At 37.0% G+C, this 17,904-nt stretch overlaps 1 protein-coding gene across 1 annotated transcript in view; it reads left to right on the top strand.

Moving 5' to 3' along the window:
* PRKCE (protein kinase C epsilon) overlaps positions 1-17,904 on the top strand; it is a 271,611-nt gene that overhangs the window by 82,257 nt on the left and 171,450 nt on the right. Inside the window, exon 2 of the mRNA XM_042887118.1 lies at positions 13,701-13,764. Coding sequence (XP_042743052.1) covers positions 13,701-13,764 — 64 coding nt within the window. The remainder of the gene's footprint in view (positions 1-13,700; positions 13,765-17,904) is intronic.

Here is a 17,904-nt window from a genome sequence, read left to right as displayed (position 1 = left end):
ATCCCTCTTATTTATTTCCATAGAAACTACAACAGATACAAAGAGCACAAAAACATAATTTGATAGAGCAAATTCCTGCCTACAAATCTGTTTTTCAACACAGATGCTACCATTCCACCCTTAGGTATGTATTTTTGTCAGCACTGAACAAGAGCTCGTGTGCTGCATTTGTAATAATTTTGCTCCCTCCTTTGCTTCTTACCTACTTCCATATCAGATGCAATTTTGTCAGTCTGCCCCTCTGCTGCCATCTGCCATACAGCAACACAATATAATGGAATATTGGTGGGAAATCGTACTGCAATATCACCAGCATCCACCTCTGATGTCATGATCCAGCATTTAAAAAAAAAAAGGCACTACTTTTGGAGCAGCCCACATATACTGGGGTCCAAATAGATTTATCTTGCTGTGAGGCACACTCTGCCCTCTTTTGGGTGAAATTAGCTGTGCCTCATTCTGTAAGCCCTAAATGGAATTTAAGAATCTTTTTTCTTTAAATCAAGCATTAGGGGTCATTGCTTTTGGGATATGATGTATGCAGAGATACTGAAGTATGTGAAGGTGTATCAGTAGGCTACTATAATGGTGGTTTACTTCTAGTTAATTTACCTGTTCAAATAATACTACTAACATGGGAGCATGCTTAGAATTCATAAATTCCAATGTAGATAACAGCAAAAAGATCAGGGTCTTATTGTATAAATGTGATACTATAGAGCCTTACATGTACTAAATAAAACCAGTAAGAGGTTAAATGTGCACCTGGAGGTGAGTGAAGATCTGTGCTCAGCTGGTCAATAGCAGAACTCACAGTGGAACATAGAGAAGCATTCAAATTGTGGAGAGAATTCTTTCCAGGGAGAAACTTGGAGCTTGTTAGTTAGTTTATTGAAAAGGAACGATTGGAGGTCACTTAATTTGGATATAAAAAGTACCATTAAAGAGAAATGGCTTTTTAATCTGACAGGAGTAAAACAAGAACTGATGGTAAGCCAGGGTGCTGAAAATGAACAGTGAAGCATCAATTTTTCACATTAAAGGTGATAAACTAATGAAACCAGTTAGCAAGGGATGCAGCAGATCCTTAATCCCAAGGTATTTTCGGAAAAGAGTGAAAGCATTTTCTGGAATACATTAGCTTAGATTTATTAGTTTGGCTTCTTACATGAGGAAGTAGGCAACAAGCTATGCCCTCCCATAACAAAACTGAATGGTTTTTCTACTTGCTCATTTAGATCTTCAGTTATTCTGATTCCAGTTCCAGGACCTTGAAAATCCATCCTAGGCTCTTCCAAAGAAATCGTGCAGATCTGAGTATCTCTCTTTAAAAGAGGAAAAAGAGAGAGGAGGGGAAAAAAAGTGAAATGTGCACGTATATGACACCACACATCCTGTTTCATTATAGTCTAGAGAGGAATGACCACACCACTACAATATAGTGCAGGATAAATGACAGGTTGCCCTCTCCCCTTATGTCTCCAGGAAGTACCAAAAAACAAAGCTGTCTGAAAATCTAAAAAGCCACGGTAAGACTTTAAAAAAATCTTCAGCCAGCACCTTGCACATCTGTGTCGATTTGTATCTAATGTGCGAACTCTGCAGCTTCTCTAGTTTGAAGCTTATCAACAAACAAATACAAATACTAACCACATACCAATTAGTGCAGCATACATGAGGATGTATCTTTTGCTAGTACTGCAGTCCTGATTAGTGGAATCTACTGTCTGACTTTTTAGGAATAGTAATAATAGGAGCGCGTATTTTTGCCATTTCCTTTTCTGTGATCTCTGTATTCAAGATGTTACATTCTGGTCTGGTTTGACTCATAGAATATGACTTCCCTGGCAGCATGTGCCAAGTTACTAAATTTTACTTCACTCAATTTCCCTTTTGGGTTTCACACACAGGTAGCATGAACTAGAGCAGTTTTGTTTTGTAGCAGTATTCTGTAGCAGACATTAGAGGATCTCAGAATTGTTCTGGGTTTGTTATGGCTTAGGCTGCCAGGAAGTCCAAGTGAATCACTGATAATTCTAGTCTTCAGGATGGCTGCTTTGCTGGCCGAATTAGCTTCATTAATCTTTCTAATACGGTAATTAAACAGTGAGCCATCAGCAGAGCTAGATGAACATGTTGGGTTTTTTGTTGTTTTCTTTTTTTTTTTTTTAAACAGCAAAATGGTTTCTTAAGAACTTATTATAGTACTAGCTAAAGTAAAGCAGAATTGAGGGTGTTGCGTCTTCAGAGCTCAGTGATGTCTGAAACGGTGATGAACTGTGCTACTCCCACTTTCTTACTGTGTTTTGGCCTGATGCACTGGAAAACTTATGAGCAGGTTGGAGATCTGTTAGGCAACAGTCATGAACCGTAACTATATAGAAGCCCTGTATGGAGTTTACTGGGCAATCGCACACTATTTTGTACTCACTGTGCTTATCCTACATAGTGAAGGTGGCAGCTCCGAGATTGTTCTTGTGTTGAGTTACTTAAATGGTCCTTTCCAATTTGGGGCCAGGACAGTGAAGCCTGGGGGTTAGGAGTGGTACCTGCAAGTGTGGTGTCCTACATATGCTCTCTGCGTTTGGACTCTGTGTGGAAAAAGGGCAGATAGATCCACATGGCAGCCAATTTCTGTGTGTCACCTTGTGTGCAGGCAGAATGAAGTCTTCCATTCTAAGCTAACAAATAAACATGGAAAACAAAGATACTTTTGGAGGTCACTTTTATTTTCTTAACTCTGTTTTCTAGTTTCTTCTTTTGAATTTCTTTTTAAACTTTTAGTATAACTTGAACAAAGGTTCTGAATCAATGCAATTCTTGGCATGCTGTAAGTAGGAGAGCTATTTCCAGGAAGGATACTTTTGTTTAAATACTTGATGCCAATTCTGTTTTTTTTCTATTGTGATTTGTATATCATTCAATGTTTGTTTATTGTAATGTTCATGTTTGTTGTAAAGCAGCTAAGGTTACAGATGCATATGTGCAAGGGCAGAGAATATTTGTGTAGAACATACTTTTTCCTTCCATCTTTAACCCGACAAAAGATTGTTTATTCTTGAAGCCTGTGTATTCTTGCTTTCATCTTAGAGCTTGCTGGAGAAAGAATTTAAAAACAAAACAAATTGGAACTAGGAAAGAAGTATTTTTGTGTCACTTCTGCAATCTTTTGTTTCATAACCAAATTTAAGTAGTTTTATTTCAAGGTGACAAGCTTGTAATTCCATGAAGGAATATTACAAACTCTAAGTCATCAATTTTTTGGTGTCTTTATTTAAAGATTGTCTTGAAGTTCTTCATTACTTTTAAAAATCTTTGCCCTGCTGGGGGAAAAATGGTCTCTTAATGTAGTAGGATAGCTGAAATAGTAATGAGAATCATTGAAGCATTAAAGAATGAGATTTAACAGGTTGTGTCTCTGTTTCCAAAATGAAATGTAACATTTTTAAAGTAATTTTCGCATAACTTTCTTTTTGAAATATTGTTTTACATCTATCTGCTTTGGGTATGACAGTTTCTTGTCTCATCTGGCCCTTATGCAGCACTGATCATCGGGCAAAATCGGACAAAGGATGCACTTCAGCTAACTGCAGTGGAACAGGGATTTTGTAGCATTAAGAGACCTATCTCCTGCAGAAAAGCTGCAGTGCTGGGGAATTTTCAGACTGGTCTTGCTAGTTTTTAGAAATGTTTTGCACAAATAAAATACTGTTTGTTTTCTGGAAATTTTGAGAGAAAGAGTTTAATTCGTAGCCGTTTACTGAGATCAAAGATGCTTCTGGGTCCATCTCCCAGCCTATCATAACTGCATGTTCTGTAGTTTCAGTCACTTTATTGAAGAGAAATGAAAATCTTATTAATATCTAAATCAGCTTGGTAAAGTAGAATAGTAAGAATTTACCAACTGGTATTTTCTCTTGCTTGCTGATGAACTCTGCTTGCATCTGGTGGCTGTGTTGAAGATTAACAAGCTGCTTAGGAGTCCTAGTGAGTGTGAGAGAAGCACAGTGTGTTTGTTTGCAGCATGTTGGGTTGAGATGCTTCCTTCCTTGTGAAAGATTAATTTCTATCATGAGTACAAGTGGAAAGAACATTTTATGTGGTTGCCTTGCAGATAAGCAAAGCCTTTCTCTTTTCTTCCCAGGGAGCTGAACTGAACTTAAACTCATAAACAGTAGTTGTTTTAGTTTATTTTTATATATGTGAGTTTTGTTGCTCTTTGTCTGGAACAAAGCCAGCGCAGCTTCACTTACATCTGAGCTAAGGTTCATTCAGTTCCCTGCTGCTTTCTTCTAATTGGTTAATTAATGACTGCAAATTCAGTATGACCTCTCTGGAAAGTTACTGAAGGGAATCATGCAGTAGTGTTTCAAATACTTGGTGCAAAACTCTTGTAGAAAGATCTGAGATGAATGCTGAGCTTCATTTTCTGCTGATATTTCATATAAGGTGTGTTAATTTGTAACTGTTGGTCTGGCAACGTTTTCCTGCCAATATAGGTAAGAGGAGTACTCAAACAATGACATCAGTCAGCTGTGTTCCTTGCTTCTGTTTTAAAACATGGTTTGTTAATGGACAATTTCTGAAATCTCTTTTTATAACCGTGGAACTAAAATTAGATTAACACGTGACAAAATTAAGGGCAACTTAACTTCATCCAAATATTATGGTTTCCTAGCACTTATATCCTGCCTTTGGAGATATCCTACTTCATTTAGGAAGAGTTTGAGTTTGTGCCACTTATGGTATTCCAGCTGCTAATCTCACTGAATTTTGAGGTCTAAGAAATGAGCACTGTTGTTTTCTTTATTCACAGTGATGCTGTGTGGTTATTTCCTACTACATACTATCTAAGTTTCCCATAGTATATCTAGGAAGAGAAGAGTGCAGGAAGGTGTTATCATAAAGAGAAGAAAAATGTGTTAAATGAAATGGGTGCTTTGAAATATCATTGGAGACTTGGAGACTTCACACACTTAATCTACTGGATAGGGTTCTGTACAGTGCACCGAAATTTTATATCGAAATTTAGGAGAAATATTAAATGTCTGTGTAGTTAAGCCATCATGTTTTGGTAGTTCCTGAGCCTGGACAAATATACCAGATCTAAGCTTACTTTACATGTAAAAGCAAGCGGTCATTCATTTTACTGTAACAAAATCTCTAAACAGATCATATCTGTTTTTCAATCTGACTTACTGCAGTAAGTCAATGTTTTGATCCTACATGCGTAGTAAACCTTTCTGGTTGCAATTCTGCATCACAACATTGTAAAATATGTCCATAAGCTAAGTAGGAGATATTTTTAAATATTTTTGCCAGGTAATTATTTCCCTACAGACTAGAGAGTGCCACTGGGCTAGCTGCAGTATGTTAAAGAACAGATTTTGAAAGGCATTGTGATGAAATTACAAATCAGTTCTTGCCATGTGATGGAGTTCCTTTATTCTTAAATCAAATATCACTTTCCCCAGCAGACTTAACTGATTGTAAGGTGAAAAATGATTGCTGTTGTTTTTCCTTGAAATATGTAAATTTAGCTGATGTTTCAAATCCAAGTCTTTATGCAGTCTTCAGCTTTTGCTCAATCTAGTTAAGTTTGGTTTAGCCAAACCCAACTCGTGCTCATCCTACTTCATTTTACCTCTGGGCTGGTGCTGCTTCTTTGTACTTTTGTACTAGTACAATGCAACCTCCATTTCTAGTACGGTTGCAGGATATTACAGTGGATATACATACTGTATAGCTTAAAGGTAGGGAAATAAGCCATAATAGCTGCAGACATTGACATACTCAGAATAACTGTACTGTATTAAATAAGCCTACAAACCAGCATGCGCACATGCTTGAACCACTTAGGCTGGTGTGATTCTCAGTTGGCCCATTTGTTTGCTAAATGCCCTAAATGTAGTCTGAGATCTGTTCTCTTAAGGTTATTGACCCCTCATTCTTGTCATGTGTAAATGACTCTGATTTATTTTCTTCTTATTAACCCTTATGCAGAACTATAGAAAGGCTTGGGTTAAAAGGGACCTTAGTTACAATCTAGTTCCAGCTCCCTTGCCATGTCAGGGCTGCCCCCTACCAGATCAGACTGCCCAGGGCCCTGTCCAGCAAGGCTTGAATGTCTCCAGGGATGGGGCAGCCTCAGCATCTCTGAGGAGCCAGTGCCAGCACTTCACCATCCTCTGAGTAAAGAATTTCCTCCTAAAATTTTATCTAAACTTCCTCTTTTTTTAAAAAAACTTCTAGTATTTAAAAAAAAAAAAAAAAAAAACCAACTAAAAAGGGAGATTTAGGTTAAATATTTTGCTGTTACTGATTAAACTGCATTTAAGAAAAAAGTCAGTCTCCTTCATGCTTATAAGCTCCCCTCAAGTACTGGAAGGCCACAGTGGGACCTCCTTCAAGCCTCCTTTTCTTCAGGCTGAACATGCTCAATTCCTTCAGCCTTTCTTCATAGGAGAGATACTTTAACCCCTTACAGCAGATGTTAAAAACCTTAACATGTTTGGGCATAGAACTGTGTTAAACAGACACCGTTTTCTAGTACTATATTCTCAATATGAAAAAGATGAAATGAAGATCTCTAGGGTGGGCTGTGGCAGAGATCTGATGCTGTACATGCTCCAATTCTACCTGCAGATTTTGAGAAAGTAAAGGTATTCTTTTTCTCCTTTTTCAGATCACAGAGTCAAAAACTTGGTTTTCTGCTGTGATGTTTGTGTGGTCATGCTACTTGATGCCATTGCGACCATTTGTACTGCTGTGCTATTTTGCTGTATGTAAATACAGTCATCTGTCTGTGTTCACATTCTGGCCTCTACCAGAAAATGAACTATGAACACTCTAGACCCACAAATGTTGTTTTACCCTGTAATACAGAAAATAAGTGTGTTATTTTTTGAGTGATGTGTGTGCTCGAGTGCAAACACGTGCGTTTGTATAATTCTATGCATTCAAAAATATTCTTCCACTGGTGCCTGGGAGGTCTTTTGAGGTCATGGAAGATCAAAGTCATGTTTGGGACACTTCATTGAATATCTGTATATGCTACATTAAGTAATGGAAGGATTCTTGTTTGAGAATTGATTTCTGAATACTGTTGCTATTTTAGCTGAAACTTGTTTTTCCCTGGTTACTTCTGTTCTGTATTATGTCTGTACATGTGTCTGGCACTGGAAAGTGTTTGATCTTTTCTGTAGGTCATGCAAGATGTTTGATGTCTTTTTGTTGACTTTTGAGTGTAAGTAAATAAATGATACAATCCCCTGTGGCCAAAATGTCTTAACTTCTATGTATATCATTGTGGTCAATTACAATGCAGCAAGCTGTGTTAAATTTCTCTGTAATTATAAAAATCAAATATGTAACATTTATAATGAAAGGCAGATTTGTGAACTTTGTGGCTCTGGTAGGGACCTGATTTCTCTGGCCAGAAGAGCAAGAGGCGGTGGAGAATAAAAGAGTGGAGGTAAACAGAGGTTCAAGGGAAGTTTACTCAACATATTACCATGTTCTCTGTGCAATTTCTTTAAAAGTCAAGTTTACTTCATTTGATTAATCATGCACCCTGTGAAATCTGTTCACTTTGGGGTATTTATTAACATTTTCTCTGCTATTTTTTTGACCTTATATAGCCTATTGCAAAGCTGTCAGTTTTAGTTGAGCTTGCTAGGGGACTCAGGTGTGAATGTTGGGGGAAGTGTATGAGTTTAATCTGTTTTCTAGTGTGTTGTTTCTGTCAGGTGTACTTTGTTTTCACTTTGAATATACTGAAAATTGTTACTATTTATTAATGATATTAATGTTATGTTTTCTGTTAAATAAGTTAAAATTAAATCTCTATTAACTACTTAAGTTGAAGCAGAAAACATTGTTTGGTTCAAGAACAAAGGAATAGCACAGCTTCTTTATCCAGTCATTTTTTACTAGATTACTACAGTTCTGATATTATTATTTTACAGTCTTTATGAAAATGGTATGCAATAAATATTGGAGATATAAATGCTTCTCAAAAAATGAAGTTGCAGCCCCCCAGCATTTGCAGGGTTATTTATTCAGTTTAAAGAATCTCTCAGGGAAGTTGTTCGAAAAGAAACTTTGTAATGCTGTAGTATGTCCAGTATAGTTTAATGCATACTGACTTCTGAAGTCCTGTGTAATTCAAATAACCATCTGCAGTGGTAGATCATGTGCTTGGAAGTTTATGCTTTAAGCTATCCAAATATCAGATAATCCTAGAACATGACAACAAGAGGTGCAAAGCAGGTTTTGACTTAAGTCTTTCTGTTTCTGTTGCTTATACAGACCATTTGTATTCTTACTGTAGACAAAATCCTAAACATCTTTGCAGTTGAAGAGTTTTTGCTGTATTTTGTGTTTTGCCTAGATAGGGGGAAAAAAAAAGAAAAAAAAAACTTCCTCAAGCTTTGGACTGCTAGGAAATTCAGTTATGAAAAATGTATTTATTTAGTTACTACTTATTCCAGATTTCAGTTCTGTGTCAATGATAATATTTAAATTTCTCTCGAGACAAGTTAGCGTGGAAATAAATACAATGCACTTTATCTTAGATGACATTCCTGCGTTGTTGTTTATGGTCAAATGAAAACTGATGATAATATGGCATGAATCCCACTGAAGATAGTGGTTTATTACTTGTTTACAACAGGTCTTGGTTTGCTCCATAGTACATGCAAAATCTTTGTGCTGGGGCTACCAGCTAAAGTGAAAACAAGCAGCCTCAAGTGTTAATGGATCTGTTCAGACTGGTCAAGAATGCAAAGTCTTCATATTCAAATGTGAACTATCAGTGCAACTCAAATAATAGGATAGTATATTCTTAATCTTCCTCGTCCTTATAGATCCTTATAAGATTAGAGTTTGTATAGTTACAGCAGATTGCTTGTGTAAGAATCCTGCCAGAGTTGCATATCTTTAGGGAGTAGGAATTATAATGCTTCTTCTCTTAAAGAAAAAAGCTTAGAACTCAGTTTTTCAGAAGACCACTTATGAATTAAAAGCTTGAAGAAAGCCAACTAATGAAAGGCTGAGTTATTTTCAACGTCTTCTGCATGCAATGACAAAATTTTGCATTACTTCAGATTTGCGGAAGAGTTAGCTACATTGGGATGTTGGAGAGAGATTTAAGCAATTGTTTTTGAGGTTGCTTTTATTTTTTTTTCCCTGCTGGTGAGTAGTAACTGGATGGAAGAAAAGAGGAGTTGTGTCCTAGAGGTGTACCCATTAAACTTGTGTTTAAAAAAAGAAAAAAATAAAACAAAAACAAACAAACAAAAAAACAGTACTTAAATGTCTCTGATATACCAGAAAGACAGGATGTGCGTTGCTTGAGTGAAGCTTAAGGGAGGAATAGGACAAATGATTCAGTGGGCAGCCTCGGTCTCCAGAAATTAGAATTTGGTTTTGGTTTAACTGTAGATTTCTTGTGTGAATTTCTGGCAAGTCATTGAGTCCAGCTTCTACTTTCGGGAGTATTTTTTTTTTTTCTTTACAGATTGGGAACTGACTCAAAAGGGTGTTGAAAATAAAATCCATTAATGACTATGAAACTATATAAATGTTTTCAATATGCTGAAATTTAGCCATAGCTTCATCATGGCTTTTTTTTTTTCCTCTGAAAGTATATCTATTTTTATAGATGGCTGCCTTTTGTTCCCTGAAACAAACTGTCAATGTCTTATGTATGCCTAAGTTTTCCAAGATTGGTGAATTGTTCCATTTCCGATTGTTGTATCAATCTCAATACTTGCAACATAAATATTTTTTTTTAGTGACACAGAAATTGTTTAATGTACTTCTGCAATTAATCTTCCACCTACTATAACTCTGTATATTAACAAGTTCCACAACAGTAGCATAGGCCAGTAACAAAACAAAAACACTTCTACGATCAAACGATTTGCTCAGTTGTTCCATCTTTGCTTGTGGAGAATGTGAACGACATGTATAAGGGATATATTTTAAATATATCCTGGTAACAGGAAAGCTCTTTTGTATCAATTCTTTGATCTCATTCCTCGTTTGCATCTTTCTTTTCTGTTGCCCTTTTTACCAGTCTTTTTAGATATCTTCTCATAGCACCTCTCTTCATGTATAAATGCCTGGCTGCATTCAGGGAGAAGTGTTTTTGGTGAGACAATAGAAGAGAAAATCAGAACTGCTGTGGTTAGACTATTTCCATTGTATTCGAGGATGTCTGTTACATTCAGCTGAATTTGGAAATTCTATAGCCATCGGACACAGGTTAATTAATATATACTATATATATATACTATATATAATTAATATTAGTATATAGTATTACAGTGAACTACTGGGAAAAAAAAATTGTGCTATATGTATCTGTTGTTGAAATGACACTGTACAGTCTGCAGTTTTTTCAAAGTACAGTTTAATACATAGATTGAAAGAAAATCACATAGCTTTTATTTTAGTAGCCTGACTGTTTTTGAGTATTTATACCATTGTGTTTCTAGGCATTCAATTATGTGTTATGCAGAATTAGAATCAGTCCTCTTCATTCTGTACTGGCTTTTACATGTGAAGGACCTAAGATCATAAGGTTTCTCAACAGTTTGGGGGATTCTACTGTTTTTGAGAGGATGAAGAGTAGTGATGGGTGTTCTGTTACGCAATAGGTCAGCTGAAGCAACTGAACTGCCTGCTCCTGGTGAAAGTACCAATTCATGTAACTGATGAGACTGTCAGCATAGATGCTTTCTGAAATGACATAGGAATATTTTATAAATATGTTAATGAAAATGCCCGTTTCATTTTCACTGGAAATACAGTATTTTAAGACAGGAAAATCTTTCCTTTGTAGAAGAGAATCCCTATTTATAAAAAAAAAAAATACATATTCTGCTTGGTGCATCAGCAAAAATTCTGAATTGCAATCATTAGGCAGAATTTTCAACCATATCATGCATAATGGAAACTTGTGTTCATTGCACCAATTTTTCCTTTTAAAGCTTTTTGAGATTAAATGAGTAGAAGGGAAACTTCATAATGACAGTCATCAGCTCCTTCAGCTGCATGACTGTTCTGCAGAGTAGAGTTAGGGTTGTGTGTGCGTATGCAGGGATTTTAACTGCAGCAAGTACTTTACTGAAAGCTTAACCAAACAGTATATAATGCTGATACAAGCAGAGTATTTGACATGCATCTTTAATACAGCCATCTGTTGAGAACTATGGCAGTTTTTTCAAAAGTTGCCCTCAGCACAGGCGTCAAAGTCTATCCATACGCCTGTGCTTCTGATCTTCTAACATTCTGCATTTAAAAATTGGAAAAGGGTAGGAGAGAGATTTCAAGCTCAGTAGCTTTATTTAAAACAAAAATTAAAAAAAAAAAAAGCCTCATGCTGCCAGCTCAGAAATTAAAGATGACTTTACTCAACATTCAACAAATGGAATAACACTTGACTGCACTTTCATTTTCCCCTTCTCTGAGTTACCGCTGATCTTGCTAACACCTATTTCCTACTTGATCTATTTAAAATACAGCTGCTGAGGTAATTTTTTTATTTTGTTGTTCTGATGACATCAGAGCTGTGAATTTTTCTACTGGCTCTTTATTGAAAGGCACAAAAGAGTTTTCGTGGCAAGCTATCTCATGGAGGGAGGGTCATGAGTTACCTTGATTTATTCAGCAGCTGTGCCCAGACGAGATCCTCTTAGATGTTGAGGGAAAGTTAGAAGCAGAAGGATTGTGACACGGAAGGGTAGAGCAGGGCAGAGCACTGAGCTTGGTTGTCCATTACAACACATGTGGACAGTTTCCATCTACAGTGTACTCCAAATGCTGTCTATAGGGTCAGATTTTGATTCTCCTTTTGGAGAATCTCACTTATGAAGAAAACCAACTAGTTCTTGGCAAAACAATCCTGAGATTTGTAATTTCATTTGATGGTCAGTTGTGCATTTGTATCATAAATAAATGTGATACCCACCCCGAGCGATGTAGTAAGTTGTCTAGTTATCAAGCTTCTGAATTACCATCATTAATAATTACATTGAAATTGTGGCAGTCAAAATGATCAAAATATACTTTGTGTTATGAGTTCTAGTTTGTATACTCATTTAATTGTTAATTTTCAAACATGAACTGACTGGTCTACCAGGTTATTAATGGGAATTAGCATTCTCTCGATTGCCATAATATTCCAGCCCAGTGTCATTCCCTGAGGTCACTTGCAACTTCAGAAGCATCTTTGTCTTATTGGTGTCAATTGAGGTGACTGGCATTGGTAGAAGGAGACCCACCTTCTCTGTTGGCATGGTGCAACACGAAGTGTAACATGGTGATGTGAGAGTATATGACACCCACTTCTGATTGTGAGTCCCAGGTGTGTTGCATTGGCTTAGGAGAGGCATCGGGCTCCTGCAGTGAGGAGCTGCTGACTGGCAGCATTGAGGTACGTGCTCTCTCCTCTGACTTTGTCCAGGAGGACCTGTAGTCCTGCTATGTTTCCACTTGAGGAAAGAAGGAGCCTTCTGGGGTACATCCTTTCTCATTTCCTTGCTTGCTTTTGCTTGTTGGGCAGCAGAGCTCATGAAGTCCTAGAAACCAGGCCCATGTTCCATCCTGGCCTCATGGTGCCCAGTGCTGGGGCTGTTCTGCTTCTGGGTGGAGTAGTGGAAAATGGGACAGACCCTGGCAGACAAAGCCATTGGTGTCTGAAGTGCTCTAGCAGTACCATGCAATTTTATGTGTGCTTTACTTACCAGAACAGAATGAAAATAAGATTAATGAACACCACGCTGGCTTCACTCACAGTCTGTGCATTTGTGTGAGGTTTGCAACATGGCATTCAGAGCTATTGATTGTGTAGTGTTTTAGTTAGTTTCTTTTTTGGGAGATGAGCGACTTCAAAAATTGTCTATAATGTGTGGGGGCACCACTAAGGCATGCAAAACCAGCAGTGTGTAGAATTGGTGATGTGTATAAAATACATAAGGATTATAATGAGAACTTCATTGCTGTACAAGATTTTGCAGGTTGTAAGAATTAGCATATAAGTCCAACAGCTTCATACTGAGAACCCATAGTTCTCACTGAAAGCCATCTCCATGCAAGCAAACTCGTTAAAATCTACCAGTGGCAAAAATAAATGAATTTTGCTTTTCAGAGAAGGAGGATAAAGCATGTATCACTTTCTCCCAGTAAGGATACAAAGAGAGTATTATAAACATGTGTTAACTGATCATATGAACTGCATGTGTTAATTTCTACCCCTGTTCTGCCACCAGTGCTGATCTGTCTTGCTGAGATCTGAATAGGTTACAGTGTTTTTCACATTTCCATAGCTGGGCTCGGTGCAAATTGCAATTAAAAAAATAATAATTAAAAATCCTTGATATTACTATTTCACTTCTCTTATTCCTGCTGTACAAAAAACACCGTATCCAAGAATAGTGTTTTAAATACTTGATCTGTCAAAATTCATTGGGTTCAAGCTTTCCAAGTGCTAAGGGTACGTACTTCTTTTTTTTGCTTCAGAGAGGTGCAGGGTCCTCAACACCTCTGTGCAAAAGGAGGCTCTGTTAGTAGTGAACTGTAGACCTGCCCATAGTTTGGCTTCGCAGGTTCTGGACACTGGGTTTCCTTGCATGTGCAATCACTTTATCTGGGGATCACTCTAAGTTTTCTTTTATTTCTTTTCTTGATTGCAGATTGACTTGGAGCCAGAAGGGAGAGTGTATGTCATCATAGACCTTTCAGGATCATCAGGTGAAGGTAGGGACTTAAAATATTTTTTTTTCTCACTCTTGGAAGATTCCATTCATTAAAGGGCCTCAACAGCAGAAGCATTGGAGGCAAGTCTGTGCTAATGCTCTCTTAATCAGTACAAGCTTAAGCTACAGCAAACACGTTTTGATTAAATGCTAGTGAGTCAATGAGCAGTTCATCTTAACCTGTAATCATTGTTGGTAACAAAACCAACTAAAAGTGCAGTAATTAAATGAGTTGTTTAGAATTATCGATTCGTAGAATAAAATGTCAAATTCTTAATTTCTAGGTAGAAACGATGAGATGTCACATGGGGGAAGTGTGTTTATTTGCTTTTTAAAATTACTGTAATATTTATTTTTCCTCTAAATGTTTTCTTTTCCAAGTAAAGTAATGAGTGCAACATTGTAATGATAAGAGGTATTTTGATTTTTAGTACATTAGTTGAATGTTGGGAAAAATGCAGGAAGATGCTGAATTAGTGTTTATTAACATAAGACACTTTGCTGCTGCTTAGTTGGCATCAGAGTTGGATGGTACATGCCAAGAATAAGAGTTCATGAAGGAACAATTCTGTTGTGTATATTGGTCATGTTCTTAAATGACTGCCTGACCTGCTGAAATGAGGATAGCACGTTTGGGTTTAGACATTTTAAGTGATGTCGTCTTAACAATTTTCCCAAGTAAGCTCATAGAGCTCAGCTAAGCAAGTTTCAGGATACTGAAAGAAGCTTTGTGTAAACCCTGACAGCAGCTGGAATTGGAAATGGTATGAAACAAAATTATTTTGCCTGGCACAGTTAAGGAACAGTGGAAGAATGTGTTTTATGTATTTGTTCTTTGTAACGAATACTGTGCTCTAACCAATTACTAACAGTATCCTGCAGGAACATGTGCTGCACTAAATCTTGAAATTTAAAAACAAAATATTTAGGCTTTGCCTTTTCCTCTGCTTCATACTGAAATAGCACCCATCACCTTAGTAGTAGGTTCTACATATTTTACTAATTGCTATGTCAATAAAAGAACAAAAATGTGGTGAATGGTATTGGTTTGTAATATGTGTTGGCAAGTAAATGCTCTTCCAAGCGTCCATTTGTACTTTGTTGATACCTAGGCAAGCACAGCATTACTATTCCATCGCAAGATGTGTTCAGGTGTGTTGGACCATTGAAAAACAGGAAGAATGGTGTGTTGTTGTGTTGTGTTGTTCTTCAAATGTTGTTTAAAATTCTTTAACCTTCTACATGTGGGGGAGGTAATGTCTCCTATGCAGCGTTGTGCATTACCCCATAACTTAGAGATGCTTGGAAAGAAGTCTCAGAAAGAGCTGAGTTTGTTTTTACTGTGTTACTATTGAAGGGAAGCATAAAAACAGCAGAGTTTGTATGGAAGTGGGCCTCTGAGGAAAAAAGCTTTTGAAATATTGTCTTGTGGGAAGACTGAGGCTTTGGTTAGATGAATTTGGTAGAACTGCAGAGAAGTTCTTTTGCTTACTAAATGTACTAGTAGTAGTTTTAGAGCTTTCTCACTGAATTTGAGTAACCATGGAAAAGCTTTGTATAGAAGCATTGCAAAGTTCTCTGGAAGAGCTGTGGTTTTCCTCACAATTCTCTAAACTTGTTTTATGGTGTTTTGTTAGCAACACTATGAAATTCTATTTTTAGATGGCTTTCTTAGGGCTAAGGCCTATCTAGCTCTGAAAGAGTCTCTTCTGGCGTACTGTCTTAAAGTAAAACATCTAATTTAACGTTGCCAGTGTGCAACAAGCAAACATTGGTTCACACAGACTTACCTTGTTGTTTCAAAAATGACAGTTTGATCTCTCTACATACATATCTAAATACACATGTAAATAGAATACATCTGATACAGGTTGCTCCAAAAGTAATGCCTTCTATTTATTTCAAATGGAAACTACAACTGATACAGAGAGCACAATAACACTATTTGGTAGAACAAATACTCAGCTACGGAACAGTAATTTTCAACTAAGTCACCACAGCTAACTATGCGTTTATGCCAGTAATGAACATGGCATTCTCATAGATCCTGCACCAGCAGAGATGCCTTTTCACCACTGTTGAAATGCACCATGCCCACCACCACCTCACTGTGCTCACATCCACTATTTGATCGCTGCAAATGTTCACTAACTATCAGCATATGTCAGAGGAGGAATTCAATGACACACATTTACTTCGTGTGCACTTCCATGTCAGATGCCATTTTGTCAGGCTGCCCCTCTGCTGCTATATGTTCCATGGTAACAAAATATAACAATACTGGGGCCATACCAGTATATTTTTGCATTTTAGTGGGACTGTTCATTTCAGTTGATTTGTATATGTTGAATATAAAAGGATCCTAAGTTAGACTAAAATGATGACTTCAGGCTGACCAGTGTTGGTTGAGCTCTTTGCTACTCTTGATCTAATTTGTTAGCCAGGGCTTTGGTTTTGAATTCCAGTCATTGCTGCAAATGGAATCAGAGTAAATGGCATTCTCTACATGCTGCATGGATCTCAACATAAAACTACAAGTGCTTTTTAAATATAAATGAAATTTAAAAATCAGAAATTTTTTTAAATTTTAGGATATACTGGCAATGGTCTTTGAAATTTGGTGGTATCCCAGAGCTTGATGCTTCAGCCTGTTCAGGCAGATTTCCCTGTGAGTTGGTTTTCCCAATAGAGGAATGTAATGGGCAAATGCAATGACGTCTGGGCTACATCTAAATCCACCTACTCTTTACAAACACACAATTTGGGATTTCCAGCATTACTAAATAACTGTTATTAAATAGGAAGCCATAAGAACTACAAACTGTCACCCAAACGTGACAGGGTATCAACAGTGCAGTTTCACATGTGTGAGAATCACAAGGATGCAAGTTCTGAATGACCAACGGAGGCTGCATCTGGACGAAGACAGCACTGTACCAAGCAGATCAGAAAGGCACTTATGGGAGTTATCAAAGATTGGAAGTACCTACACTGAGAAGGTGCACAACCCTTTCAAGTAGGAATTATGCACCCTATTTCAATGTGTCTATCTTGTTAGGTCTCTTTCTGAGCGTTTGGAATCTTAACTACTTCTGTAAATGTAGCTTAATGTTTATCTGTGTGCCTAGGAACTCAAGCTTGCCTAGCTTTGGAATATATGGTAGTATAAAATAAATATTCACAGAAGCTTCCTACTGAATCTTTTAAGTCCTATTATTATCACTGTTTCACATCAGATTCTCAAGGGGAAAATGTCAATTGAGGAAAAAAAACAACTTATAGCAATAATTTGAGTTGGGAGAAACAGTCATGTTGCGTGTTTCTTAGTATATATATATTTTTTTAAAAAGGTCATGGAATGGGCAATAAAAGGACAGCAGCTGTTGAGATGTAATGCGTTCTTAGAAACTAGTATTGTCTTGTATTTTGCTGCACTGCAAATCGGACTTACATGTGTCATATAAAAGAAATTTCTAAATTATCAGCTTTGAATAATGTGACTTCAGTTATTTGGCACTTCTAAAAGATTTTAAGATGGAAGTTCTATTTTGATAAATTAGATTAATCCGTTAACGTGGGCAGAAATCTTGGCCTGCATTTGAGTTGCCCCTAAGAAGCAACAGCCCTACTCTGCAGCTGAGCTCCTATGTGAATAAACTGCTATATAAACTAAAATTTTTTAATTAAGGTCCTAAAAGATGGATGAAGAAGAAATATTCTTCCGTGTAGTATATTCTCAATAGTTTAAGCTTTTGACTTGATACTGACAGAGAACATCGTTACCATATTCCTTTTGAAATTAAATTGTCCCATGATCACAGCTGCCAGATTGCTCATCCCTTGGCACTACTTTCAGTTGTATGGTAAAATAATAAAAACGGCTCATTGTTATAAGCTGACTTCTTCAGCAAAAGTACACAACTTCTTCCAACTCTAAGTGGAATCATTCACAGGCTTTCATCACTTGTGTCGTGTACAGAAAAAGACAAATGTGAGAGATTACAAATGGAGGTAAAGAGTACTTCTGCCTCTCCTTGTCACATTGCTAGACTTATTGAAACTCTCTTAGATACCAGTACGGGCATCTGGGATGTATTTTTAAACTACTGAAAGAAGGGTTGAGTTGTTGGATTTGCTACTG

Source organism: Lagopus leucura, unplaced genomic scaffold (genome assembly GCF_019238085.1).
Source record: "Lagopus leucura isolate 7727_CA_CO unplaced genomic scaffold, USGS_WTPT01 Super-Scaffold_73, whole genome shotgun sequence".
Lineage (NCBI taxonomy): Eukaryota > Metazoa > Chordata > Aves > Galliformes > Phasianidae > Lagopus > Lagopus leucura.
This window is presented reverse-complemented; position numbering and strand designations above follow the sequence as displayed.